Below are 27,712 nucleotides of genomic sequence, written 5' to 3' on the forward strand. Positions count from 1 at the left end.
ATTGCAAAATTAAATCTATTCACTTCTATCTTCGTCTACTCAATAAAATTATTTTTACAGAGGGAGAATACACCTATTTGATGGCTGTTGCATTTAGGGCAACAATTCCACAAGCATAAGTATTGCTGGAATTAACACATAGATTTGACCATGCTCTTCATAGAGTTCCTGCAAATATTAGAGTCATTATGGCAGAGAATGAGGCCATTCAGCCTATCAAATCCTGCCGGCTCTCTGTTGAGCAATCTATTCAGTACCATTCATCCTTTCTATCCCCATAGCCCTGCAAGTTTATTTCCCTCAAGTTCCCATCCAATTTCCTTTCTACATCATTCATCATCTCCATTTTCACCACCCTCATCAGCGGTGAATTCCAAGCCATTACCATTCGCTGTGTACAAAAGTTCTCTCTCATATCCCCCTGCACCTTTTGCCCAAAACCTTAAATCTGTGTCCCCTAGTCCTTGTACCATCTGCTAATGGGAATGCTTTCCTTTGTCTACCTTATCTAAACCTGTCATAATCTTGTACATCTCTATCAAATCTCCCCTTAATCTCCTTTGCTCCAAGGAGAACATCCCTAGCATCTCCAACTTATCCTTGTAGCGAAATTCCCTTATCCCTGGAACCATTCGGGTTAATCTCCTCTGTACCCTCTCAAGGACCCTCTCATTTTTCCTGAAGTGTGGTGACCAGAACTGGATGTAATAATCTAACTGTGGTCTAACCAGAGTTTTATAAAAGTTCAGCATAACTTCCCTGCTTTTGTACTTAATACCTCTATTTATGAAACCCAAGATCCCATATGTTTTGCTAACCACTCTCTCAATATGTCCTGCCAACTTCAAGGATCTATGTACATGGACGCCAAGGTCCCTCTGTCCTTGCACATTCTTTAGAACTGTGCTATTTAGTCTATATTGTCTCTCCCTCACCCTTCTGCAAAAATGCACACTTCACACTTCTCTGTATTAAATTCTATCTACTATTTGCCTGCCCATTCTGCTAGCCTAGTCAATTTGTATCATCCTAACTGTTTGCCATAACTTCAAGTTTGGTATCATCAGCAAATTTTGAAATTTTACTCTGTCTTCCAATATCCAAATCACTTACATATGTCAAAAACTGCAGTGGTCCTAGCACTGAACCTTGGAGAACACCACTGTCTACCATCCTCCAGTCTGAAAACAACCATTTACCACAACTCGCTGTTTTCTGTCCTTAAGCCAATTTTTTATTCAAGCTGACATTGACCCTTCTATTCCATGAGCCTCAATTTTGGTAACTATCCTTTTGTGTGGTACTTTGTCAATTGCTTTCTTAAAATCCATATAGACAACATCCATTGCATTCCCTCCATCAACCTTCTCTGTTACTTCATCAAAATATTCTATTAGATTAGTCAAGCCTTTTACATAGCCATGCTGGCTCTCCTTAATTAACTCAAACCTTCTCCAAGTGCTTGTTGATTTTTTCCCTTGATTATTGTTTCTAAAACCTCATCCACCTCTGATGTTAATCTGACCGGCCTGCAGGTACTGGGAATATCTTTATACCCTTTCTTGAATAGGATTGTCACATTTGACACTCTCCAATCCTCTGGCACCTCCCCCTCTAGGGAATATTGTGGCAAGTACTACCACTATCTCCATTCCTACTTCCTTTAGCAACCTAAGGTGTAAGCCATCCAGACCAGTGACTTATCCACTTTAAGCATAGCCAGCCTTTCCAGAACATCCTGCCTATCAATTTTCACCCCATCCATTACCTCTGCCAACTCCATTTCTACTGATATCTTATCTTCCTTAGTAAACACCAATACAAAATACTCAAGTACTCTGGCCTTGCCCAGTGCCTCTAAGCATATCTTACCTTCTTTGTCCCTAATAGGCCCCACCTATTACAATCCGCTAACTATTTACAAGATGGTGGAAGATGTCTGGGTTCCCTTTTATGTAAACTGCCATTCAATTCTCATATTCTCTCTTTGCCAGTCTTATTTTCCTCTTCACTTCCTCTCTCAACTTATTGTATTTGGCATGGCTCTTATTTGAAGAATTCACCTGACATGCATCATACACCCTCTTTTTTTTTGTTTAATTATGTTCTCTATCTCCCTCATCATCCAAGGAGCCCTGGCATTGGTTTCTCTACCTTTCACCCTTGTTGGAATGTACCTAGCCTGTTCCTGAAACATCTCCTCCTTAAAGATCACCTATTGTTCCATAATCCTGTTTTTCCTGTCAGTCTTTGGTCCCATTTTACCCTGGCTAGATCCCCTCTCATCCCATTGATGTTAGCATTCTTCTACTTTAGGTTGTTCCTTGCTCTGCTCCATTACTAACCTAAACTTTATGATACAAAGATCATTCTCACCCAAGAGTTCCCCCACAGACATTGGGCCCACCTCACTTTTCAGCACCAGATCCAGCACAGAAAATACTGGTCAACAAAGTTCTCCTGAATGCATTTTAGAAATTCCTCCCCCCCACCCCACTGCACCCCACTGCACCTTATCCTTTACTCTAACATTATCCCAATCAATATTTGAGTAAAGTCACCCAAATCGCCAATCTATAATTCTTGCACATCTCTGTGATTTCCCTGCAGATTTGCCCTTCTATCTCTCTTGCATTATTTGGAAGCCTATAGAATACCCCCAGTAGTGAGATCATCCCTTTTTTGCTTCTCAAGTCTAACCAAATAGATTTTGTCTTTGCTCCTGAAGGACATTCTCTCTTTCCACCACTACAATGTCTTCCCTAATCAGTCTTGCCACTCCACCTCCCTTTTTCCCTTCCCTGTCTTTACTGAATACTTTGTATCCCTGAATATGAAGCGTCTAGATCTCACCTTTTTCAAGCCTCATTTGCGTTATTGCCACAACACAATTATTAGGCCCACTCAATTATTTGTACTCATAGCTCACCAATCTTATTCAACACACTTTGTGCATTTGCATACATGCATTCTAAACCTGACCTTGTATTTCACATCGGCCTTCTTTGTCTGCTCCTATTTAATATGGTACTACTTCCTTCTCTAGTACAATCCAACACTCTCACTCCTTTATGCACCTTATACAATGTTTTCAATGGACAGTGGAAACTACTTACAAGAGACAATCTATATTGACCCTTAGCTGTCCAGATAAACATAGGCTCTGAAAATACTTGGGCAGAAATCCTGACACTGACATCTGAGTAACTCCTCTGAGTAACTGTCCTGACCAGAACATACAGGGTCAGTGGAAGGTCCTGTCATTTAAAAACTGTGCTAGGAACCAGCACTGCCATGTTCAGCCATATTACATGCTGCTGCTTCTATTAAGTTTGAATAGGGATTAAACAGTTGGCCATGCCAACCTATGCATAAGTCACTTTATTGATATATGTGTGGACAACTTGTTGGCTTATAATGCAGAAGATTTTTGTGTTAGGTGATGGCATTAAAGTTAATGTAAGAGTTAAATAGTGAGTGCAACAATGTCAGACAAAGATTTGAAAATATATTAGTCACCTTGTCACTATTCACTTCTCTAACTGAGGCATTAGGCCATTTACTTTGTATAGCTCAATGACTCAATTAAAATGACATGCAGATAATGTCTTATGAATCTGTACAGATTTTGAGCTGACTGACAGTAATTTCTAGTCTTAGATCTACTTATTGCTTTATCTGATTGATATACTGATCCACTGATCTACTGATTCGATCCAGAACTTCCATTGAAATAGGACAGATTTGTACTCAGTGCTTTTGTACATAAAAGTCATATTTACCAGAAATCGTGGTTGTAGAGAATATACATTATCATGCATCCTTCTCACTTGTAGCTTTTTGGGTGCAATCATGAGGTACATGGGTGTGCAAGTTAATGCTTTTCACAAAATAATCCATCAATTGCTGTCAATTTCCTGATGTACATTCCCATTCTGCTAACTGCTATGTCAGGTGCACAATTTCCTAAAAGCTGCCCTATAAGTGTTTATTTTAATTCTTTCAAGGGATGTGAGGGTTCCTGGGAATGCCAGCATTTGTTTCCCATCTCTGATTACACTTGAGAAGGTGGTGGAGAGCCACCTTCTTGAACTGCTGCAGTCTATCTGGTGCAGGTACATCTACAGTGCAGTTAGGGAGTTCCAAGTTTTTGACCCGGCGACAGTGAAGAAACAGTGATATAGTTCCAAGTCAGGATGGTGTGGCTTGGAGAGGAACTTGCAGGTGGTGGTGTTCCCATGCATCTGCTGCCCTTGAACTTCTAGGTGGTAGAGGGCGTGAGTATGAAGGTACTGTCGAAGGAAGCTTGGCAAGTTGCTGCAATGCATCTTGTAGATGGTACATACTGCTGCCAGTATGTGCCAGTCATGGAGGGAGTGACTGTTTAAGGTGGTGGATGGGATATCGATCAAGCAGGTTGAATTGTCCTGGATAGTGTCGAGCTTCTTGAGTGTTGTTGGAACTGCACTCATCCAGGCAAGTAGACAGTATTCTGTTACACTCCTAATTTGTGCCTTATAGATGCTGGACAGGCTTTGGGGAGTGAGGAGGTAAGTTACTCGTCACAGAATTCCCAGCCTCTGACCTGTTCTTGTAGTCTGGTCTGGTTAAGTTTTTGGCCAATGATAACGCCCAGGGTGTTGATGGTAGGGATTCAATGATGATACTGCCATTGAACATCAAGGGGAGATGATTAGATTTTCTCTTGTTGGAGATGGTCATTGCCTGGCACTTGTGCGGCAAAATTTTACTTACCACTTATCAGCCCAGACCTGAATATTGTCCAGGTCTTGCTGCATATGGACACAACTGCTTCAGTATCTTTATTTTGTTATCTGCTCAATAACAGACCACATGGAGTTAGAAAACAATCCACTTGTCGAGACAGACTTGGTGCAAGGTACAAAACACCTGTCACTTACCAGGTATGTAGCTGGTGGTCGACGTAGTTGAGGTCGATGTCAGTATCGATGATGTGGGTTCTATGGAAAATGAAAATATTTCACCCTCTTACACTGCACACTGAGGCTCGTCTGCATCAGTTTTAAAAATTCACTATTCTGCTGCATGTCGCCAAGAATAAAAGTTGCAAAACCCAAATCCAGACACTTCTACATAAGTATACTCATTAAAATTATTTTAGTAGAGAGAGAATACAACATTTGACGGCCTTTACATTCAGGACACCATTTCCACAAGTATTAGAATTGCTGGAATTGTCAAATGGATTTGATTCTGCTGTTAAAGGAGTTCCTGAAATATTTGTTATCAATAGACAGTGGAAACTTCTTACCACAGACAGACTCATATTGACCTCATCTGCCCAGATAAACAATGACTCTGAAGATACTTGGGCAGCATCGTGACAATTATGCAGGACTCACTCCTCCCAAATGCTCGCCTGCCCAGAGTAATTAAAGTCAGTGAAAGATCCTCTCAGTTAAATATTGATGCCGGGAACCTGCACCACCATATTCAGACACATGCCATGTTGCTCTTTCTAATCAGTGGTGATAGAGATTAGATTTATGTCACACCGACCTTTGTATTATTCACTTTCTTGGTATGTATGTGCATTGCATATCGGCTTATAATGTGGAAGGTTGCGATGCCAGTCCGGAAGGTAGTAAAGGCATAAAAGATGAGGTGAAAATTTAAATAATGGGTGAAACTATGTTAGGCATAGAATTCAATGATATATTAATATCTTATCACTATCATCTTCACTAATTGTTGCATTAGCCCATTTACCTTTAATGGATTATTGATTTGATTAAAATAGCAGTAGATGTCGAAAGAATCTGTGCTGCTTTCCAGGCTATTATCACTGACAGTAATTTCTAATCTTAGATATACGTATTGGTTTATTTGCTTGATATACTTATCCATGTTGGATGTACATAGGAGGATGTGGGGTCTAACCTTTCACATATTTTGAGGATGGCTGACCAGACAGTAGGGGTTTTCATCCGGGATTCCTCCCGGACTTCCTTTAACCTGCCCTTGTGGTCACTTTTTCCCTTTCCCTGTCTAACCTTTTGCCAGCCTTTTGCCTGCCTGTCCCCTTTTGTTCTCAGCAGGGTCCCTTACAGCTCACCAGCCCTCTGCTGGAGGGTCCTCCTAACACCAGTACAGGACTTAGGGGTGCAGGTTTCACTGTAGGTTGGTGTTTCCCCTCAACCTGGCACATGTGGCAACTCCTGCAGTACTCCACCACATCTTTGTGGCGTTTTGGCCAGTCAAACTGTTGTCTTATGCGGGCTTTGGTCTTTCGTATACCAGCATGTACAGCCACTGTAGTCTTGTGGGCCCTTCTTAATATTTCTCTCCGGTCCCTCTACGGCACCACTAACTGGTGAACTACTATCCACTCCTTGCTCTCAGGTCTGTGAGGAGAACTCTATTTCCTCATCAGTACCTCCTTCTTTAAATAATAGCAATCAGAGACTCCCTCTGCTTCACTTTCAGACTGGGCAGCCTGTGCTAACTCTCGCAATACTGGGTCGGCTCACTGAGCCTCACCTAGGGAAAATCCATTAAATTCATTCCCTGGGTCTCCTAAATTTCCAAAGAAAGTCTCAGACAGACAGACCTGGTCATCTGCCTGCAGGGCCATTGCAGTGTCCTCTGGGGGAACTGGTTTGATCATGGCCTGATCCACTGCACATTCAGGGAAACTGCAGGGGTCCGTCTCCTGCCACTGCCCTGTCTCTCTGACCTCCTGCGGTCTTTCTTTCACTACTGGGAGGGGGGGCAGTGGGGCTACCACCTTCAATCCTGCCAGATCATTACCTAGGAGCAGGTCAACCCCGTCCACAGGCAAAGTAGGGACAATCCCTATGGTCACCAGTCCCTAAACTAGGTCGCACTCCAGGTGCACCCGATGTACACTACAGACATGCACTGCCCTCCAATACCATTCATCACTATTTTGGTGTTCACTGCACTCTCTGGGGGGAAATGTCAGGCCTTTTCCCAGTAAAAGGGATCTCGTGGCCCCTGTGTCCCTGAGAATTACTATGGGCTTGCTTTCCGCACTCGAGGTGTACAGGGTTACTTTCCCTTCAGATGCTAAACCCTGATAACCTTCAGGAACCCTGTAAAATTTTCCTGCACTTGCAGCCGTAAGCTTCATAGTCTCAGTCTTCCTGCAGTTAAAGCCACAGCTAGTTCTGCTGTGCTTTCCATCAGGTTCACTTCTTCACTGAGCAGGTGTGCCCTGATCAACCCTACCAGTTTTCCCTTTAGTTTCCAGCAGTCAGCTTTCAAATGCCCTGCTTTATTAAAATGGAAGAACACAGGTCTCTGGGTCACACTCTTGCTCACAACACCTTCCTTTTTGGCTACAGAAGGGCCCCCTGTGTCTCCTGCTTTCCTTTCTCTCACAGGACTGCTTAGACTCCTATCACCTTCCCAACCTTTGTCCTTCTCGGATTTGTGGGAGTGAGTAGGAAAGGTTTTCCCCTGGGAAACCGACTTATAAATTAAAGCAAACTCATCAGCCAGAACGGCCGCTTGCTGGGCTCTCTGCACCCATTGCTCCTCTACATGGGTCTTTATGGAGAGTGGAAGAGAGTGTTTAAATTCCTCTAACAGAATTACTTCTCTGAGAATCTCATAGCTCAGCTGTACTTTAAGAGCTTGGAGCTGGTCAAAGGCCAGCTGTTTACTTCTTTCAAACTTCAGATAAGTTTGATTAGCTTGCTTCTTGAGTGTTCTAAACTTTTGGTGATCAGCTTCGGATACTAATTCATATGCCCAGAGGATAGCATTTTTTGTCAGTTCATAATTTGATGAACTCTCATCTGGAAACAGGGAATAAACCTCATGGGCTTTTCCAGTTAATTTGCTTTGCAGTAACAGAGGCCAGGTCTCAGCTGGCCATTTTAGCTGCCTTGCCAGTTTCTCAAAGGACACAAAAAATACTTCTACATCTTCCTCATTGAATTTTGGAATTAATGTTTTAACAATTCTGTACCCAGCCCTGAATTACGCTCCCCCATATTGGCCATGCTTTCACTGGGGTTACTCTGTCACCCCCTAGTTAACTCAAGCTGCTTCAGCTCTCTTCCTTTGCATTCCTTCTGGAATTTTCTTTCTGTCTCTCTCCTCTGTCTCGTGTTCCTTCTCCTGTCTTTCTTTTTCTTCATGTTCCTTCTGGAAGACTCTTTCTTTCTCCCTCTCCTGCCTCTCTGTCTCTTTTTCCTGTCTCTCCCTATCTCTTTCTCTTTCCCCGTCTTCTAATACAAGTTTTCTTTGTTTCAATTGTATCTTTGCTCGCAGTATCCTGTCTGGGTCTACTTCTAACACTGCTTCTGCTTCTTCAGATTGAATGGAAAAATGGTTGGCCCCTAGCCTTAGGAGTTCAGACTTCCGAGCCTTGCCCACACTGCTCAGCCATTTTCCTCAACTCCTCCATAGACAGAGCTTTTAAACTTATCTCAAGTTACTTCACCCTGGCTTGGAGAGCTACTAGCTTCAGTTGCAGACATGTTAGTATTCAAGCACACACAACCACAAGAAAGCCTGTAATAAAATCATGCTCTTTTTTGATTGGGAACAATTTGGCTTCCCACTTCCAATTTCTCATGTTTGTCTGTGGGTCAATTCCAGATGCTAACACCTACATTTCTGTTACGACCTTGTGAGAAAGGTGTCTAGGGGTTCCTCTCAGCTTTCACCTGGTCTTACTGTAACAGGGTTTCATTTTAAACACACTGTGTTTTTAGCTTCTCCTTGGTGAATCCTTGTTCACCGCTTTCCAATTATAAGGCAAAGAAACCAGCACAAACAGGCTTTCTTAGGTTTAAAGAAGAAAAGTTGAAATTTATTAAACTTAAACTTTAACTCTAATTTGGTTAACAGCTATGGATACACAACGCGCCCACTCCAGCATGCATACGCAATTACACACATGCAAATCGAGACAGAAAAGCAGAAGAAAACTAAAGTGGAAAAGTTTGAGGCAATTTCTGAAGAGTTTTTGTTATGGTTCTTCAAGCTCACTGTAGAGTCCTTGATTGCAGGTAGATCTTGCTTTTCATTGGGGCCCTGTATTCTTCTTAAACCTTGTTCACTGAAGGAGACTTTTCTCTCTTGGGGTTCATGTGTCTTCACTGGATTCAGAGGCTTGTGAGAAAGAGATGGGAGAAGACAGGAGAGATCTTCTCAGTTCAGGAGCAAACAGATGTTCTGCCCAAACTATTTGTATAAATTCAAAAATCTCAGGTTGCCCAGCAGGTTAGTCATGTGACTAGCTGGATTGACCATTTCCGTTTGTAAATACAGCCATCTCAGCAGTCAACCTGGAATGCAAGCTCCCCCACCTTCAACTTCTGGTGATCAAAAGTCCATTGTGAGTTGAATGTGTCAGAGAATGGCTGCTTTGTCCTTCCAAACACCATCTGTTAATATGCAAGTGGCTTTTCCAGCCACGGCTGATCTGTTTAACAAGTCCTTTCTTCACTCCAGTAACAGTCTAAAATCAATGCTCAGGATAAAATTAATGTGCCTCATTCTTGGCAGGTGAGGGCCTAGCATGACAATGGGTTCTTCTGAAACAACGAAAATGAGAAGTTGCCAAATCCTAGGCCATTGTTGATCACTACAGGGAAGAAAATACCTTTCTTCCAGCAGAGATGAGATGTAGCACATCTTTACCTTAAAAAGGTAGCCTAGAGAGAGAGAAAAAGAGAGAGAGAGACACCCTGAAAGCATCATCCAAGAAGCTTGCTTCCAGCAAACCGAAAGGAAGATGCCCTGCGATAGAATTATACATCTACGTTTTATACAGCTGTGGATTAGAAGTGATTCACAGTCTTCAACTGAACTTTCAACCAAGAGAGAAATCTACAAACACCTCAGGCCCGCAACCAATGAGAATTTAACTTCCAAGAGAATTCAACAGGTTTACTATGACCGCACCCCCCCCCACCCCCCCCGCCAAAACCTACTTCCACTTAAACCCACTTATCCTTTTTCCTCTCTATCTGTCTCTTCTTGTGTGTGAGCAAATAAATGAGTGTGTGAATGAGGTTGCAATAATTTCGAGATAAGGAATACTGATCAATAAATAATTGATTTTCTCCTTTAAACCAACAAGAAAACTTGTCGGTCTGTTTATTTGACAAATAAAGCACAAAAGGGTGAAACCCTAATGCCAAATCACACTTGTTGCATTCAGGTGGGAGTTGAAGAGTGGGATCCACCCAAACCTCTCATCACATGACTGGAACAAATTGGAGGCTCGAAGCCAGGATCTGAACTGCCAGACAAATGAGAGGTTTGGAAAATGGGAGGAAAATTGACCTCCAAAATTATGAGAAGTAAATAGAGAGGTTTTATTGTATTCTTCTGTTTTTTTCTCTACGGTGCAAGAAAAGAAAGAGATGGCCACATTTACTGCTAAGGAGTTTGTCGAGCAGGGAAACATATCCCATGCTAAGTTAATTAAATCAAGGTGTTCCCAGAGGACATCCCACTTTCTAACCAGTATTCAGTTCTGAGTACCAATGGGAAAGACGGTTCCTCTGGAGAATGCACCGAGAGTCATAACCGGAACATCATGGGTGACTCAGCTGTGCTGGGATGGAGAAAAAGGGACAAGAGTGCAATAGTGGTTGGGAATTCTACGGTTAGAGGAACATTTAGGCATTTCTGTGGTTGTAGACGTGATTCCAGGATGGTATGTTGCCTGCCTGGTGCAAGGGTCATGGATATCACCGAGCGGTTGCAGAGTATTCTGAAAGGTGAGGGTGCACAGCCGGAGGTCAGGTCCACATTGGTATCAATGACATAGGTAGAAAGAGCGATGAGGTCCTGCAAAAAGTTAGGGAGCTAGGTAGCAGATTAAAAAGTAGGACCTCAAAAGTTGTCATCTCTGGATTTCTCCCAGTACCACGGGCTCGTGAGTATAGGAATAGGAGGTTAGTGCAGCTGAATGCATGGCTGAAGAGATGGTGCAGGAGGGAGGGCTTTAGTTTCCTGGATCACTGGGCCTGTTTCTGGCGAAGGTGGGATCTGTACATGTTGGACGGGTTGCACCTGAACCGGAACGGGACCAACATCCTTGCTGGGAGGTTTGCTAGTGCTGTTTGGCGGGGCGGGGGGTAGGGGGTTTAAACTAATTTGTCAGGGGGATGGGATACAGAGTGGAGGTACAGTAGGGGGTGATGTACAATCAAATACTGAAGAGAAGCTAAGTCAATCTGGAGGGTAGAGTAAATATAGACCTGTTAAGGCTCAAGCAAATAATGCAAGGGTGGATTGTATCTCTTTTAATGCAAGGAGTCTTACTAGTAAGGCAGATGAATTGAGGGCATTGATTAACACATGGGAATATGATATTATTGCTATCACTGAGACATGGTTGAGGGAAGGGCAGAACTGGCAGCTCAATATCCCAGGGTATAGAATCTTCAGACATGATTATAGAAGGGGTAAAAGAGGAGGTGGTATTGCACTGTTGATTAAGGAGTCAATTACTGCAGTAAGGAGGGATGATATATCAGAAGGTTCCTCTAATGAGGCCATATGGGTAGAATTTAAAAATAGAAAGGGGGCACTCACTTGCCTGGGAGTGTACTGCAGGCCTCCAAACAAACAGTCAGGGAGAGATAGAGGAGCAGATATGCAGGCAAATCTCAGAGAGGTGCAAAAATAATAAGGTAATAATAGTAGGTGAATTCAACTTCCCCTATATTAGAGGGGATAATATTAGTGCAAAAGGCTTAAAGGGGGCGGAATTCATCAAGTGCATTCAGGAGAGCTTTTTGAGCCAGCACGTAGAGAGTCCTACAAGAGGAGGAGCGGTACTGGACTGAATCCTAAGGAATAAAGCCGGACAAGTGGTAGAAGTGGCAGTGGTGGTGCATTTCGGGGATAGTGAGTTATGGAAAAGGACATAGAAGGACCGAAAATAAAAGTACTGAATTGGGGGAAAGCAGATGTCAATATGATAAAACAGGATCTGGCTAAAGTGGACTGGGAGCAGCTTCTTATAGGAAGACATCAGCCCAGTGGGAGTCATTCAGAAAGGAAATAGTGAGGGTTCAGATCCAACATGTTCCCGTAAAGGTGAAGAGTAGGGCCAACAGGTCAAGGGAACCCTGGATGTCAAGGGATATAGAGGATTGGATAAGGAAAAAAAAGGAGGCTTATGGCAGATTCAGAGCGCTGAAAACAGCTGAGGCCCGAGAGGAGTATAGAAAGTGTAGGGGGGTACTTAAAAAAGTAATTAGGAGAGCGAAGAGAGGACATGAAAAAACACTGGCAGACAAGATAACGGAAAATTCCAAGGCATTTTATAAGTATATTAAGGACAAGAGGATAACGAGGGAAAGAGTGGAGTCCATTAGGGCTCAAAGAGGCAATCTGTGTGTGGAGCTGAAGGACATAGGTGAGGTTTTGAATGATTACTTTTCATCTGTGTTCACTATGGAGAGGGATGATGTAGGTGTAGTGATCAGGGAGGGGGATTGTGATATATTTGAACAAATTAGCATTGAAAAGGAGGAAGTATTAGCTGTTTAGCGGGCTTAAAGGCAGATAAATCCCCAGGCCCAGATGAGATGTATCCCAGGCTGCTATGTGAGGCAAGGGAGGAGATTGCAGGGCCTCTGACACAAATTTTCAAATCCTCCCTGGCCACAGAGGACTGGAGGACAGCAAATGTTTACCATTATTCAAGAGGATAGCAGGGATAAACCAGGTAATTATAGGCCTGTGGTCGGGAAATTATTGGAAAAAGTTCTGAGAGACAGGATTAATCTCCACCTGGAGAGGCAGGGATTAATCAGGGATAGTCAGCATGACTTTGTCAGGGGGAGATTGTGTCTAACAAATTTGATTGGATTTTTTGAGGAGGTGACTAGATGTGTAGATGTGGGTAAAGCAGTTGATGTCGTCTACATGGACTTCAGTAAGGCTTTTGATAAGGTCCCGCACGGGACATTGGTTAAGAAGGTAAGAGCCCATGGGAGCTAGGGTAATTTGTCAAATTGGATCCAAAATTGTCTTAGTGGAAGGAGGCAGAGGGTGATGGTCGAGGGTTGTTTTTGCGAACAGAGGCCTGTGATCGGTGGTGCACTGCAGGGATCGGTGCTGGGACCCTTACTGTTTGTAGTGTACATTAATGATTTAGATGTGAATATAGGAGTATGATCAGTAAGGTCGCAGATGACACGAAAATTGGTGGTGTCGTAAATAGTGAAGAGGAAAGCCTTAGATTACAGGACGATGTAGTTGGGCTGGTACAGACACGATGGGCTGAAGGGCCTGTTTCTGTGCTGTATAACACTATGGTAAGATGGGCGGAGCAGTGGCAAATGAAATTTAATCCTGAGAAGTGTGAGGTGATGTATTTTGGGAGGACTAACAAGGCAAGCGAATATACAATGGATGGTAGGACCCTAGGGAGTACAGAGGGTCAGAGGGACCTTGGGTTGCTTGTCCATAGATCACTGAAGGCAGCAGCACAGGTAGATAAGGTGGTTAGGAAGGCATATGGGATACTTGCCTTTATTAGCCGAGGCATAGAATATAAGAGCAGGGAGGTTATGATGGAGCTGTATAAAATGCTGGTTAGGCCACAGCTGGAGTATTATGTACAGTTCTGGTCACCACACTATAGGAAGGATGTGATTGCACTGGAGAGGGTTCAGAGGAGATTCACCAGGACGTTGCCTGGGCTGGAGCATTTCAACTATGAAGAGAGACTGGATACGCTGGGGTGGTTTTCCTTGGAGCGGAGAAGGCTGAGGGAGGATCTGACTGAGGTATACAAAATTATGAGGGGCATTGATAGGATAGATAGGAAGAAACTTTTCCCTTAGTGGAAGGGTCAATAACCAGGAGGCATAGATTTAAAGGAAGGGGCAGGAGGTTTAGAGGGGAGTTGAGGAAAGATTTTTTCACCTCGAGGGTGGTTGGAACCTGGAACACACTGCCTGAAGGGGTGGTCGAGGCAGAAACCCTCACAACATTTAAGATGTATTTAGATGAGCACTTGAAATGTCATAGCATACAAGGCTACGGGCCAAGTGCAGGAAAATGGGAATAGATTGGAGGGTGCTTGATGGTCGGCGGAGATGCATTGGGCCGAAGGGCCTGTTTCTGTGCTGTATAACTCTATGACTCTAAGTATTGAAGATTTAAAAAGCTTAGCTACGGAGTTGGGAACTACTTTCAAACAAAAAGCAATGAAACCTGAAATGATGAAAAGTCTAGCTAACCATTTTAAAATTTACCCCTGAAATAGAAGAAGAAAGACTAGAATCAGAGTCTGAAAAGGCAGCTTGTGCTAGAATTCAGTTGCTAAGAGAGGAAATGCAATTAAAAAAAGGAAAAGGAGGAAAGAGTGTTTCAGCTTCAGAAGGCAAATGAAGAAAGAAAGTTTCAGCTTTGAAAGGAAAGAGAAGAAAGGGAATTTCAGTTGAAAAGAGAGGAAGTACACTTGCAGAGAGTTGAATTAAAAAGGCTACAAACCCAAAATGAGAATGCTGCTGGCTACTGAAACCCTATCCCCAATTCAGAGCAAAACTGTGATGTACTGAGACACTCACGGTCAGTGCCAAAATTTAATGAGGAGGAGGTTGAGTCATATTTTATCTCATTTAAGAAAATAGCAACCAGGCTAAAATGGCCAAAAGAATTTTGGACTCTCCTCTTACAAGGCGAGTTAGTGGGTAAGGCATGTAAAGTTTTTTCCCTGCTGTCAGAAGAAAGTTCCTCCGATTATGAACAAACTAAAACTGCAATTCTAAATGCATATAAGCTGGTACCGGAAGCATACAGACATAAATTCAGACACACCAGGAAAGGGCCTAGACAGACTGAGTTTGAAAGAATTAAACATATGGTTTTTCATCGCTGGATATGATCTCTCAAGCCAGAACACTCATATGTAATTTTGAGAGAAGTGATGTTGCTGGAAGAATTTAAAAATACTTTCCCAGTTAGGATAAGGACCCACATTGAAGAACAAAGAGTTACAAGAGTAAGAAAAATGGCTGATGATTATGAGTTAATTCACAAATCCCTAACGAGGAATAAATTTGGGTCTAATAACTCTTACAAGCTAGGGAGAGAAAGCAGGGATGCAGAGGAAGCAGAAATGAGCCTGAAAGAAAAGGAGAGTACAAAAGGAAAACCAGACCGTCTCCAGCTTTTACAAGGAACCCACGTGAGAAACCAGTAAGGGTCTGCCCGACATGTTTTCGATGTAGCAAATCTGGGCATGTCCAGGCAAATTATCGTTATGCCAAAAAAACAACAGGAGGTGCTGCAGTCAAACCAGTGTCTGTAGCTTTGAAAGTGATAAGCATGTACTATGACATCACTCAAGAACAGAGCACTAACAGAATGTTTTACACAAATGAAAAATGACTCCTTTTGTGTCCCAGGAGCCAGGGAAGAAGATAAACATCCTCAGGGATTCCAGTTGTTTTCAAACCCTACTGGCAGCCAAATTTGCAGAAATGCCACCAGAAAGCAGAACAAATACCATGGTATTGGTAAAAGGGCTTACTGGCAAATACTTGAATGTTCCTTTAGTTAAAGGTTACCTACAGAGTAAGCTGTTCACTGGAATAGTGACATTGGGGATCATTCTGAGCTTACCCATGCAGTGGGTAGACCTATTGCGAGGCAATGACTTGGCAGGAAGCACGGTATTGTATCCAGAAGGTCCAGAACAGTCCACAGAGACTGGAGAAACTGAGGGGAACAAGCAAAGCTCTGTACAGCTGCAGAGGGCTGAGAAAGTCTGAAAATTCCCACAGGGAGCGATACAGCCAGAAGAATTTAGAAAGGCCACAATAGAGCCAAAAGAATTTAAAGGTGCTAAGATAAAAGTGGCAAAGGTTGAAGGATAAGCACCAGAGATATCGTTAGCTGAAACCTTTTTTAAAGATTTAAACAGAGATGGGGTAAGTTCCCAAATAGGGAAGCCAAGAATGAGGGAGATGCCTCACATAGTTGAAATGGAGAGTGCAGTGGAAGCTGGACAGCCACCTGTGAGCAGTAATGTCCCAGAGGGCATGGGTCAGATTAAGGAAGAACCTATCTCTGAAGTAAAAGAAAAAAGGAAGGTAAAATACCCTAAAGTGAACCAATCTTGTGAAACTCACAAGTAAACGAAAAGTGAGGTCAATGTGGATCTACCCACTGAAGAAGCAAAATTCAAAGCTAACCAAACCCAACAATTTAGATTCCAAACTGAGCAAGAACAAGGGGCAAGAGGAAATCCAATATCCTTCACGTGGCAAGCTGGCGTCCTGGAGCTGGGAAAAGCTTCCTGGGAAAAGCAGGTGGCTGCAGATCATCCCACGGGGGGCCCTTCTCATGAGGCACAGGGTGCCCAATGGAGGGCCGCCCCTGCTACCCCAACCACCCCAGCACCCAAAACGTCTCCCTTCCCCCCAACCGATCACCCTAGCCTCACAGAGGCCTGACCGAATACCCCCAGCAAGGCAATCAAAACTTACCTTTCTTTCTGGCTCCACATCTTGTTCTATCTTCGGCTGGGCTGAAGTCCCAACAGTGGCCACCGTTCCCGGTGGCGCTGCTGGGACTAAGAGCTGCCAGCCCACTGATTGGGCAGCAGCTCAATGAGGTGGGACTTCCTACATCAAGCGAGTGGAAGTCCCACCTCAGCACAAATAAAGCCTGGGGACCCGTAAAATATGGAATGGATCCCCAGGCAAGGTGGAAGCGGGTTTGCAACCAACTAGGTGTAGAGGTTGTGGGTTTGGAAGGTGCTGTTGAAGGAGCCTTGGTGAGTTTCTGCAGTGCCGCCTGTAGATGGTACACACTGCTGTCACTGTGCGTCGGTGGTGCAGGGAGTGAATGTCTGTGCATGGGGTGCCAATCACGTGGAATGCTTTGTCCTGGATGGTGTCGAGCTTCTTGAGTGTAGTTGGATCTGCACCTATCCAGGCAAGTGGAGATTATTCCTTCAAACTCCTGACTTGTGCCTCTATATGGTGGACTGGTTCGGGAGTCAGCAGATGAGTTATGTTCAGCAATGATAATGCATTGAACGTCAAGGGGAGATGGTTAGATTCTCTCTTGTTTGAGGCGGTCATTGCCTGCCACTTGTGTGGCACGATTGTTACTTGCCACATATCAGCCCAAGCCTGGATGTTGTCCAGGTCTTCCTGCAAATGGACACTGGCTGCTTCAGTATCTGAGTCATTGCGAGTCACACTTGAGAGATACTTTATCACACTCCAGTTACACAGTTTTATCACAATCGTGCAAAGAATATCAAGTCAGAACAACATTTGACAGCACAAATGATCTAGCATCAGGTTGTTTTTGATACTCGTATTCCACTCAGCATCAGCCGCCTAGAAAGGGAAGGAGTGGTGGTGGAAGGAAATGAAATTCTACAAAAGAACCTGCTGCCCAGCAGTTGCCAGCCTAGATTTTCTAGGGGGCATCAAAACAAAACTGGTGAGTCCGATACCTGAGCTTTGAACAGTGAGGAACAGTACAATAGGGTTTTCCAGTTGAATCTGTTTGATGGAGTGAGATGGATCGGCTGCATGACTTTCACTCACTTCTTGGCATTTTTTACAACCTCAATGTTGAGATTGTCTGACAAATATGTTTGATAACTGAAAATATATATAATACTAATAGATCATACACCTTTTTTGCTTGGAGTCCGGAGCACATATCAGGAGCGTGGGTGTGGAATTTAATGCACATCACAACATAAATTAATTGGCGTCAATTTGCTGATCCACATTCCCATTCTGCTAAATGCTGTGTCAGGAGTATTAATTCCTAACAGCTGCCCAATCAGTTACAACATAATGAGTAGAGATAGAAACATTTTAAAGGAAACAATTTGGAAGGAAAACTTGAGATAGACAAATGAAAGCCATATTTGTTACCGACTTAATGACAGACAACATGGATTTAGAAAACAATCCACTTGTCGAGTCAGATTTGGTGCAAGGTACAAAACCCCTGTCACTTACCAGGTATGTAGCTGGTGGTCGACGTAGTTGAGGTCGATGTCAGTATCGATGGTGTGGGTTCTATGGAAAATGAAAATATTTCACCCTCTTACACTGCACACTGAGGCTCGTCTGCATCAGTTTTAAAAATTTGCTATTCTGCTGCCTATAGCCAAGCATAAAAGTTGCAAAACCCAAATCCAGACACTTCTATCTTAGTCTATTCAATAAAGTTGTTTTAGTGGAGAGAGAATACAACTTTTGATGGCCTTTACATTCAGGACACCATTTCCACAAGTATTAGAATTGCTGGAATTGTCAAATGGATTTGATTCTGCTGTCAAAGGAGTTCCTGAAATATTTCTTATCAATAGACAGTGGAAACGTCTTACCACAGACAGACTCATATTGACCTCCCCTGCCCAGATAAACAATGGCTCTGTAGATACTTGGGCAGCATCGTGACAATTATGCAGGACTCACTCCTCCCAAGTGCTCACCTGCCCAGAGTATTTAAAGTCAGTGAAAGATCCTCTCAGTTAAATATTGATGCTGGGAACCTGCACCACCATATTCAGACACATGCCATGTTGCTCTTTCTAATCAGTGGTGATAGAGATTAGATTGATGTCACACCGACCTTTGTATCAATCACTTTCTTGATATTGTACGGACTGCATATCGGCTTATAATGTGGAAGGTTGCTATGCCAGTCCGGAAGGTGGTGAAGGCATAAAGGTTGAGGTGAAGATTTAAATAATGGATGAAACTATGTTAGGCGAATAATTCAAAGATATATTAATCATCTTATCATTATCATCTTCACTAATTGTTGCATTAGCCCATTTACTTTATGTGGATTAATGATTTGATTAAAATAGCAGACAGCAAAACCTCTGGCAAATCTGTGCAGCTTTGCAAGCTTACTATTACCACTGACAGTAATTTCTAATCTTAGATCTAATTATTGCTTTTTTTGCTTGATATACTGATCATGTTGGATGTAGAACTTTCACTGAAATGGCACAGATTTGTTCGAAGAGCGTTTGCACTAAAAGACAATTTCCTTGCACATAAATGTCATATTTACCAGAAGTCATGGTTGTAGAAGTGGTTTCAGGCAGAGTGGTTGTTGTCCATTCTGTTATTATTTGCGGCTCACAGCAAACTCGAATTTGGTAGTCATAACAAAACTTCGTCTCCTGCACAGTATTTTCACTGAATATACAGACAAGTCCTGTGTCTTTGTCACAGGTCACATTGTCTGTTGATTCACTTACTGGCCACTCAGGGTAATCAACAAATTGGCACTGAATTTTATTAATTGCATCGGAAGAGGAAGGACACAGTTCATTGCGCGTGGGATCCAATAATTCAGAATCGCCTGGGCTGATCAGAGAAGGTGTGTGTTCATTAAACCAACGAGACCATTCACCGTTACATTCATCCCCTGCAAAAGTAGTCTCGGCTTAATGAATCAGCCTTTAATCAAGTTAATTAACAAGAAATACAACGATTAAGATTGCAAGACAACTTTTCTAAATTGGTACCATTTCCTTTAGATTTGAGATGCTACATCACATCCAAGTCACACAATTTCATCACAACGGTGGAAAGAATATCAAATCAGCACAACATTTGACAGCATGACTCATCGAGCATCAGGTTGTTTTTTTCATACTAATATTATACTCAACATATGCAAGAGTGTGGGAATGTTCTTTAACTGCTTACAAGTGGGTTGATCTGGAAATGGAATATTACAAAAGAACCTACTGCCCAGAGAATGTCAGACTTGATTTTCTAGCGGGCATAAAAACGACAAGCAAATCTTTAACCTGCACTCAGAATGGTGAGAAATAGTCCAACAGGGCTTTGCAGCTGAACTCTTATGATGGAGTCAGGTGCATCGTATGTGTGACTTTCATTTCTTGTTCCAATTTTCTATCCAAGTGTTGATATTATGTGGCAAATGTGGGATAACTAAAAACATGGGGCTGGACTTAATGTTGGGTGGACGGGAGCTGGCGGGCCCCGGCAATGCAATGGTGGTGGTTTGCAGGGAAGGGTGGGTGTCTTGGGTCCTGGGGGCGGTTGGGGAAGAGGGGCGTCCCTGAGCCCGATTATCAGGGCCCACCCCCGGTGTGCTGAGTGGCCGCCAACCTTTTCCGGGGGGCCTTTCCCGGCTCCAGGACGCCCACTTGCCACAGGTAAAATCCCCATGGAGGTGGGTGCAGGCTCTTAAGTGCCCGTTAATTGGCAACTTAAGGGCCTTGATTGGCCTGGGACGGGTGGCCTGTCATTCACCCCGCACCCTCCCCCCACCCTATGTAAAGTACGGCAGAAGCGCGAGTGGGTCGGGAAGGCCTCATAGAGCCTCCTGCTCCATTTTACGTCAGCACCACCCCCGCACCCCACACCCCCACACACCATCCAGCTCACTGGGGTGGCGATAAATTCTGGCCATGCTTTATAATAAGAATATATATTACAATAAACCCTTCTCACTTGGAGTTACACATGCCAGGGGTAAATATGAGGGATATGTGTGGCGAGGTTGATGCCCATTGCAAAATAAACTGTCATTTCCCATCAATTTCCAATAAACATACCCACCCTGCTAAATGTCAGGTCAGGAGCACAGTTTCGTAACACTTTGCTGTAGGTCACAACATAATGACCAGAGATACAAACATTTTGAAAGCAAACAATTGCAAAGGAACCTTTGGGAGTAAAAATGAAAGCTGTATTGTGTTATCTACTCAATGACAGATCACATGGAGTTAGCAAACAACTCACCTGTGGAGCCAGATCTGGTGCAAAGTATAAAATCACTGTCACTTACCAGGTATGTAGCTGGTGGTGGATGTAGTTTTCGTTGGTATCACTGTTGTTGACGTGGTTTCTATAGAGCAGGAAAACATTTCAACCTGTTACTGCCGAACCTCAGCGTGCAGTGTATCAGATCGAAAAACTTAATTTTCTTTTGCATGAAGACAAGCACGAAAATTGGATAATTGAAATCTCTTCACTTCTATCTTAATCAACTTAATAAAATTATTTTAGTGGAGAGAGAATATATTTATTTAATGGCCCTTATATTCAGGGCATCATTTCCACAATATGAAAGTAACTAGAAATCTCACATAGATTTAATAGAGACCTTGCAAATATTAGTTTCCAATAGCCAGTTGAAAATTCTTACAATGGACAAATGCATATTGACCTGAGTTATCCAGATAAACAGTGATTCTGAAAATACTCAGGAAGGAATCTTGTCAATTATACGAGGAGAACACCTCTCAGGGCCATCCAGAGCTGACCGCAGTAGAGTATGCAGAGTGAGTTTTTGTTTATTCATTCGGGGGACACAGGTGTCGCAGGCGATGCCTGCATTTATTGTCCATTCTTAATTGCCCTTGAGAAGGCGGTGGTGAGCTGCCTTCTTGAACTGCTGCAGTCCATGGGGTGTAGGTACATCAAGAGTGCTGTTAGGAAGGGAGTTCCAGGATTTTGACCCAGTGACAGTAAAGGAACGGCAATATAGTTCCAAGTCAGGATGGCGTGTGGCTTGGAGGGGAATGTGCAGGTGGTGGTGTTCCCATGAATTTGCTGCCCTTGCCCTTCTAGGTGGTAGAGGTCGTGGGTTTGGAAGCTGCTGTTGAAGGAGCCTTGGTGAGTTTCTGCAGTGCCGCCTGTAGATGGTACACACTGCTGTCACTGTGCGTCGGTGGTGGAGGGAGTGAATGTTAGTGCAGGGGGTGCCAATCACCTGGAATTCTTTGTTCTGGATGGTGTCGAGCTTCTTGAGTGTAGTTGGAGCTGCACCTGTCCAGGCAAGTGGAGATTATTCCTTCAAACTCCTGACTTGTGCCTCTATATGGTGGACAGGTTGGGGAGTCAGCAGATGAGTTATGTTCAGCAATGATAATGCATTGAACGTCAAGGGAACATGGTTAGATTCTCTCTTTTTTGAGGCGGTCATTGCCTGCCACTTGTGTGGCACGATTGTGACTTGCCACTTATCAGCCCAAGCCTAGATGTTGTCCAGGTCTTCCTGCAAATGGACACTGGCTGCTTCAGTATCTGTGTCATTGCGAATGGTGCTGAACCTTGAGCATATTGAGTGGGAGCTCCTGACGTTTACATACTCAGACTCATGCAATGCTGCTGTTTCTACTCAGTGGGAATAGAGATTAAACAGCTGACTAGACTGACCTATGTCTCAGTCGATTTCTTGAAATGTGTATGGGCAGCAGTCAATTATAATCGCCCAGGAGGAGGTGAACACATAGCAGCTATTCGACGTTTGATGGCTTTTCAAAGCAGACTTGAGAGATACTTTATCACACTCCAGTTACACAGTTTTATCACAATCGTGCAAAGAATATCAAGTCAGCACAACATTTGACAGCACAAATGATCTAGCATCAGGTTGTTTTTGATACTCGTATTCCACTCAGCATCAGCCGCCTAGAAAGGGAAGGAGTGGTGGTGGAAGGAAATGAAATTCTACAAAAGAACCTGCTGCCCAGCAGTTGCCAGCCTAGATTTTCTAGGGGGCATCAAAACAAAACTGGTGAGTCCGATACCTGAGCTCTGAACAGTGAGGAACAGTAAAGTAGGGTTTTCCAGTTGAATCTGTTTGATGGAGTGAGATGGATCGGCTGCATGACTTCCACTCACTTCTTGGCATTTTTTACAACCTCAATGTTGAGATTGTCTGACAAGTATGTTTGATAACTGAAAATATATATAATACTAATAGATCATACACCTTTTTTGCTTGGAGTCCGGAGCACATATCAGGAGCGTGGGTGTGGAATTTAATGCACATCACAACATAAATCAATTGGCGTCAATTTGCTGATCCACATTCCCATTCTGCTAAATGCTGTGTCAGGAGTATTAATTCCTAACAGCTGCCCAATCAGTTACAACATAATGAGTAGAGATAGAAACATTTTAAAGGAAACAATTTGGAAGGAAAACTTGAGATAGACAAATGAAAGCCATATTTGTTACCGACTTAATGACAGACAACATGGATTTAGAAAACAATCCACTTGTCGAGTCAGATTTGGTGCAAGGTACAAAACCCCTGTCACTTACCAGGTATGTAGCTGGTGGTCGACGTAGTTGAGGTCGATGTCAGTATCGATGGTGTGGGTTCTATGGAAAATGAAAATATTTCACCCTCTTACACTGCACACTGAGGCTCGTCTGCATCAGTTTTAAAAATTTGCTATTCTGCTGCCTATAGCCAAGCATAAAAGTTGCAAAACCCAAATCCAGACACTTCTATCTTAGTCTATTCAATAAAGTTGTTTTAGTGGAGAGAGAATACAACTTTTGATGGCCTTTACATTCAGGACACCATTTCCACAAGTATTAGAATTGCTGGAATTGTCAAATGGATTTGATTCTGCTGTCAAAGGAGTTCCTGAAATATTTCTTATCAATAGACAGTGGAAACGTCTTACCACAGACAGACTCATATTGACCTCCCCTGCCCAGATAAACAATGGCTCTGTAGATACTTGGGCAGCATCGTGACAATTATGCAGGACTCACTCCTCCCAAGTGCTCACCTGCCCAGAGTATTTAAAGTCAGTGAAAGATCCTCTCAGTTAAATATTGATGCTGGGAACCTGCACCACCATATTCAGACACATGCCATGTTGCTCTTTCTAATCAGTGGTGATAGAGATTAGATTGATGTCACACCGACCTTTGTATCAATCACTTTCTTGATATTGTACGGACTGCATATCGGCTTATAATGTGGAAGGTTGCTATGCCAGTCCGAAAGGTGGTGAAGGCATAAAGGTTGAGGTGAAGATTTAAATAATGGATGAAACTATGTTAGGCGAATAATTCAAAGATATATTAATCATCTTATCATTATCATCTTCACTAATTGTTGCATTAGCCCATTTACTTTATGTGGATTAATGATTTGATTAAAATAGCAGACAGCAAAACCTCTGGCAAATCTGTGCAGCTTTGCAAGCTTACTATTACCACTGACAGTAATTTCTAATCTTAGATCTAATTATTGCTTTTTTTGCTTGATATACTGATCATGTTGGATGTAGAACTTTCACTGAAATGGCACAGATTTGTTCGAAGAGCGTTTGCACTAAAAGACAATTTCCTTGCACATAAATGTCATATTTACCAGAAGTCATGGTTGTAGAAGTGGTTTCAGGCAGAGTGGTTGTTGTCCATTCTGTTATTATTTGCGGCTCACAGCAAACTCGAATTTGGTAGTCATAACAAAACTTCCTCTCCTGCACAGTATTTTCACTGAATATACAGACAAGTCCTGTGTCTTTGTCACAGGTCACATTGTCTGTTGATTCACTTACTGGCCACTCAGGGTAATCAACAAATTGGCACTGAATTTTATTAATTGCATCGGAAGAGGAAGGACACAGTTCATTGCGTGTGGGATCCAATAATTCAGAATCGCCTGGGCTGATCAGAGAAGGTGTGTGTTCATTAAACCAACGAGACCATTCACCGTTACATTCATCCCCTGCAAAAGTAGTCTAGGCTTAATGAATCAGCCTTTAATCAAGTTAATTAACAAGAAATACAACGATTAAGATTGCAAGACAACTTTTCTAAATTGGTACCATTTCCTTTAGATTTGAGATGCTACATCACATCCTAGTCACACAATTTCATCACAACGGTGGAAAGAATATCAAATCAGCACAACATTTGACAGCATGACTCATCGAGCATCAGGTTGTTTTTTTCATACTAATATTATACTCAACATATGCAAGAGTGTGGGAATGTTCTTTAACTGCTTACAAGTGGGTTGATCTGGAAATGGAATATTACAAAAGAACCTACTGCCCAGAGTATGTCAGACTTGATTTTCTAGCGGGCATAAAAACGACAAGCAAATCTTTAACCTGCACTCAGAATGGTGAGAAATAGTCCAACAGGGCTGTGCAGCTGTACACTTATGATGGAGTCAGGTGCATCGTATGTGTGACTTTCATTTCTTGTTCCAATTTTCTATCCAAGTGTTGATATTGTGTGGCAAATGTGGGATAACTAAAAACATGGGGCTGGACTTAATGTTGGGTGGACGGGAGCTGGCGGGCCCCGGCGATGCAATGGTGGTGGTTTGCAGGGAAGGGTGGGTGTCTTGGGTCTTGGGGGTGGTTGGGGAAGAGGGGCGTCCCTGAGCCCGATTATCAGGGCCCACCCCTGGGGTGCTGTGTGGCCGCCAGCCTTTTCCGGGGGGCCTTTCCCGGCTCCAGGACGCCCACTTGCCACACGTAAAATCCCCATGGAGGTGGGTGCAGGCTCTTAAGTGCCCGTTAATTGGCAACTTAAGGGCCTTGATTGGCCTGGGACGGGTGGCCTGTTATTCACCCCGCACCCTCCCCCCACCCTATGTAAAGTGCGGCAGAAGCGCGAGTGGGTCGGGAAGGCCTCATAGAGCCTCCTGCTCCATTTTCCGTCAGCACCACCCCCGCACCCCACCCCCCCACACCATCCAGCTCACTGGGGTGGCGATAAGTTCTGGCCATGCTTTATAATAAGAATATATATTACAATAAACCCTTCTCACTTGGAGTTACACATGCCAGGGGTAAATATGAGGGATATGTGTGTCGAGGTTGATGCCCATTGCAAAATAAACTGTCATTTCCCATCAATTTCCAATAAACATACCCACCCTGCTAAATGTCAGGTCAGGAGCACAGTTTCGTAAGCACTTAGCTGTAGGTCACAACATAATGACCAGAGATACAAACATTTTGAAAGCAAACAATTGCAAAGGAACCTTTGGGAGTAAAAATGAAAGCTGTATTGTGTTATCTACTCAATGACAGATCACATGGAGTTAGCAAACAACTCACCTGTGGAGCCAGATCTGGTGCAAAGTATAAAATCACTGTCACTTACCAGGTATGTAGCTGGTGGTGGATGTAGTTTTCGTTGGTATCACTGTTGTTGACGTGGTTTCTATAGAGCAGGAAAACATTTCAACCTGTTACTGCCGAACCTCAGCGTGCAGTGTATCAGATCGAAAAACTTAATTTTCTTTTGCATGAAGCCAAGCATGAAAATTGCAAAATTGAAATCTCTTCACTTCTATCTTCATCAACTTAATAAAATTATTTTAGTGGAGAGAGAATATATTTATTTAATGGCCCTTATATTCAGGGCATCATTTCCACAATATGAAAGTAACTAGAAATCTCACATAGATTTAATAGAGACCTTGCAAATATTAGTTTCCAATAGCCAGTTGAAAATTCTTACAATGGACAAATGCATATTGACCTGAGTTATCCAGATAAACAGTGATTCTGAAAATACTCAGGAAGGAATCTTGTCAATTATACGAGGAGAACACCTCTCAGGGCCATCCAGAGCTGACCGCAGTAGAGTATGCAGAGTGAGTTTTTGTTTATTCATTCGGGGGACATAGGTGTCGCAGGCGATGCCTGCATTTATTGTCCATTCTTAATTGCCCTTGAGAAGGTGGTGGTGAGCTGCCTTCTTGAACTGCTGTAGTCCATTGGGTGTAGGTACATCAAGAGTGCTGTTAGGAAGGGAGTTCCAGGATTTTGACCCAGTGACAGTAAAGGAACGGCAATATAGTTCCAAGTCAGGATGGCGTGTGGCTTGGAGGGGAATGTGCAGGTGGTGGTGTTCCCATGAATTTGCTGCCCGTGCCCTTCTAGGTGTAGAGGTCATGGGTTTGGAAGGTGCTGTTGAAGGAGCCTTGGTGAGTTTCTGCAGTGCCGCCTGTAGATGGTACACACTGCTGTCACTGTGCGTCGGTGGTGCAGGGAGTGAATGTTAGTGCAGAGGGTGCCAATCACGTGGAATGCTTTGTCCTGGATGGTGTCGAGCTTCTTGAGTGTAGTTGGAGCTGCACCTGTCCAGGCAAGTGGAGATTATTCCTTCAAACTCCTGACTTGTGCCTCTATATGGTGGACTGGTTGGGGAGTCAGCAGATGAGTTATGTTCAGCAATGATAATGCATTGAACGTCAAGGGGACATGGTTAGATTCTCTCTTGTTTGAGGCGGTCATTGCCTGCCACTTGTGTGGCACGATTGTTACTTGCCGCTTATCAGCCCAAGCCTGGATGTTGTCCAGGTCTTCCTGCAAATGGACAATGGCTGCTTCAGTATCTGAGTCATTGCGAATGGTGCTGAACCTTGAGCATATTGAGTGGGAGCTCCTGACGTTTACATACTCAGACTCATGCAATGCTGCTGTTTCTACTCAGTGGGAAAAGAGATTAAACAGCTGACTAGACTGACCTATGTCTCAGTCGATTTCTTGAAATGTGTATGGGCAGCAGTCAATTATAATCGCCCAGGAGGAGGTGAACACATAGCAGCTATTCGACGTTTGATGGCTTTTCAAACCAGACTTGAGAGATACTTTATCACACTCCAGTTACACAGTTTTACCACAATCGTGCAAAGAATATCAAGTCAGCACAACATTTGACAGCACAAATGATCTAGCATCAGGTTGTTTTTGATACTCGTATTCCACTCAGCATCAGCCGCCTAGAAAGGGAAGGAGTGGTGGTGGAAGGAAATGAAATTCTACAAAAGAACCTGCTGCCCAGCAGTTGCCAGCCTAGATTTTCTAGGGGGCATCAAAACAAAACTGGTGAGTCCGATACCTGAGCTCTGAACAGTGAGGAACAGTACAATAGGGTTTTCCAGTTGAATCTGTTTGATGGAGTGA

The 27,712-nt window shown here is 43.3% G+C and overlaps 1 protein-coding gene across 3 annotated transcripts in view; it reads right to left on the reverse strand.

Moving 5' to 3' along the window:
• Positions 1 to 27,712, reverse strand: part of LOC137384717 (mucin-2-like) — a 212,090-nt gene that overhangs the window by 39,090 nt on the left and 145,288 nt on the right. For 2 of the 3 annotated variants that reach the window (XM_068059034.1, XM_068059032.1), the window contains 7 exons: positions 25,902 to 25,961; positions 24,148 to 24,507; positions 23,079 to 23,138; positions 20,812 to 20,871; positions 19,057 to 19,416; positions 17,988 to 18,047; positions 4,923 to 4,982 (listed from right to left, as the gene is read on the reverse strand). In XM_068059034.1, the coding sequence (XP_067915135.1) occupies positions 4,923 to 4,982; positions 17,988 to 18,047; positions 19,057 to 19,416; positions 20,812 to 20,871; positions 23,079 to 23,138; positions 24,148 to 24,507; positions 25,902 to 25,961 (1,020 nt within the window). The remainder of the gene's footprint in view (positions 1 to 4,922; positions 4,983 to 17,987; positions 18,048 to 19,056; positions 19,417 to 20,811; positions 20,872 to 23,078; positions 23,139 to 24,147; positions 24,508 to 25,901; positions 25,962 to 27,712) is intronic. The other variant, XM_068059033.1, reaches the window with a different exon arrangement.

This window comes from Heterodontus francisci, chromosome 27 (assembly GCF_036365525.1).
Source record: "Heterodontus francisci isolate sHetFra1 chromosome 27, sHetFra1.hap1, whole genome shotgun sequence".
Classification (NCBI taxonomy): Eukaryota; Metazoa; Chordata; class Chondrichthyes; order Heterodontiformes; family Heterodontidae; genus Heterodontus; species Heterodontus francisci.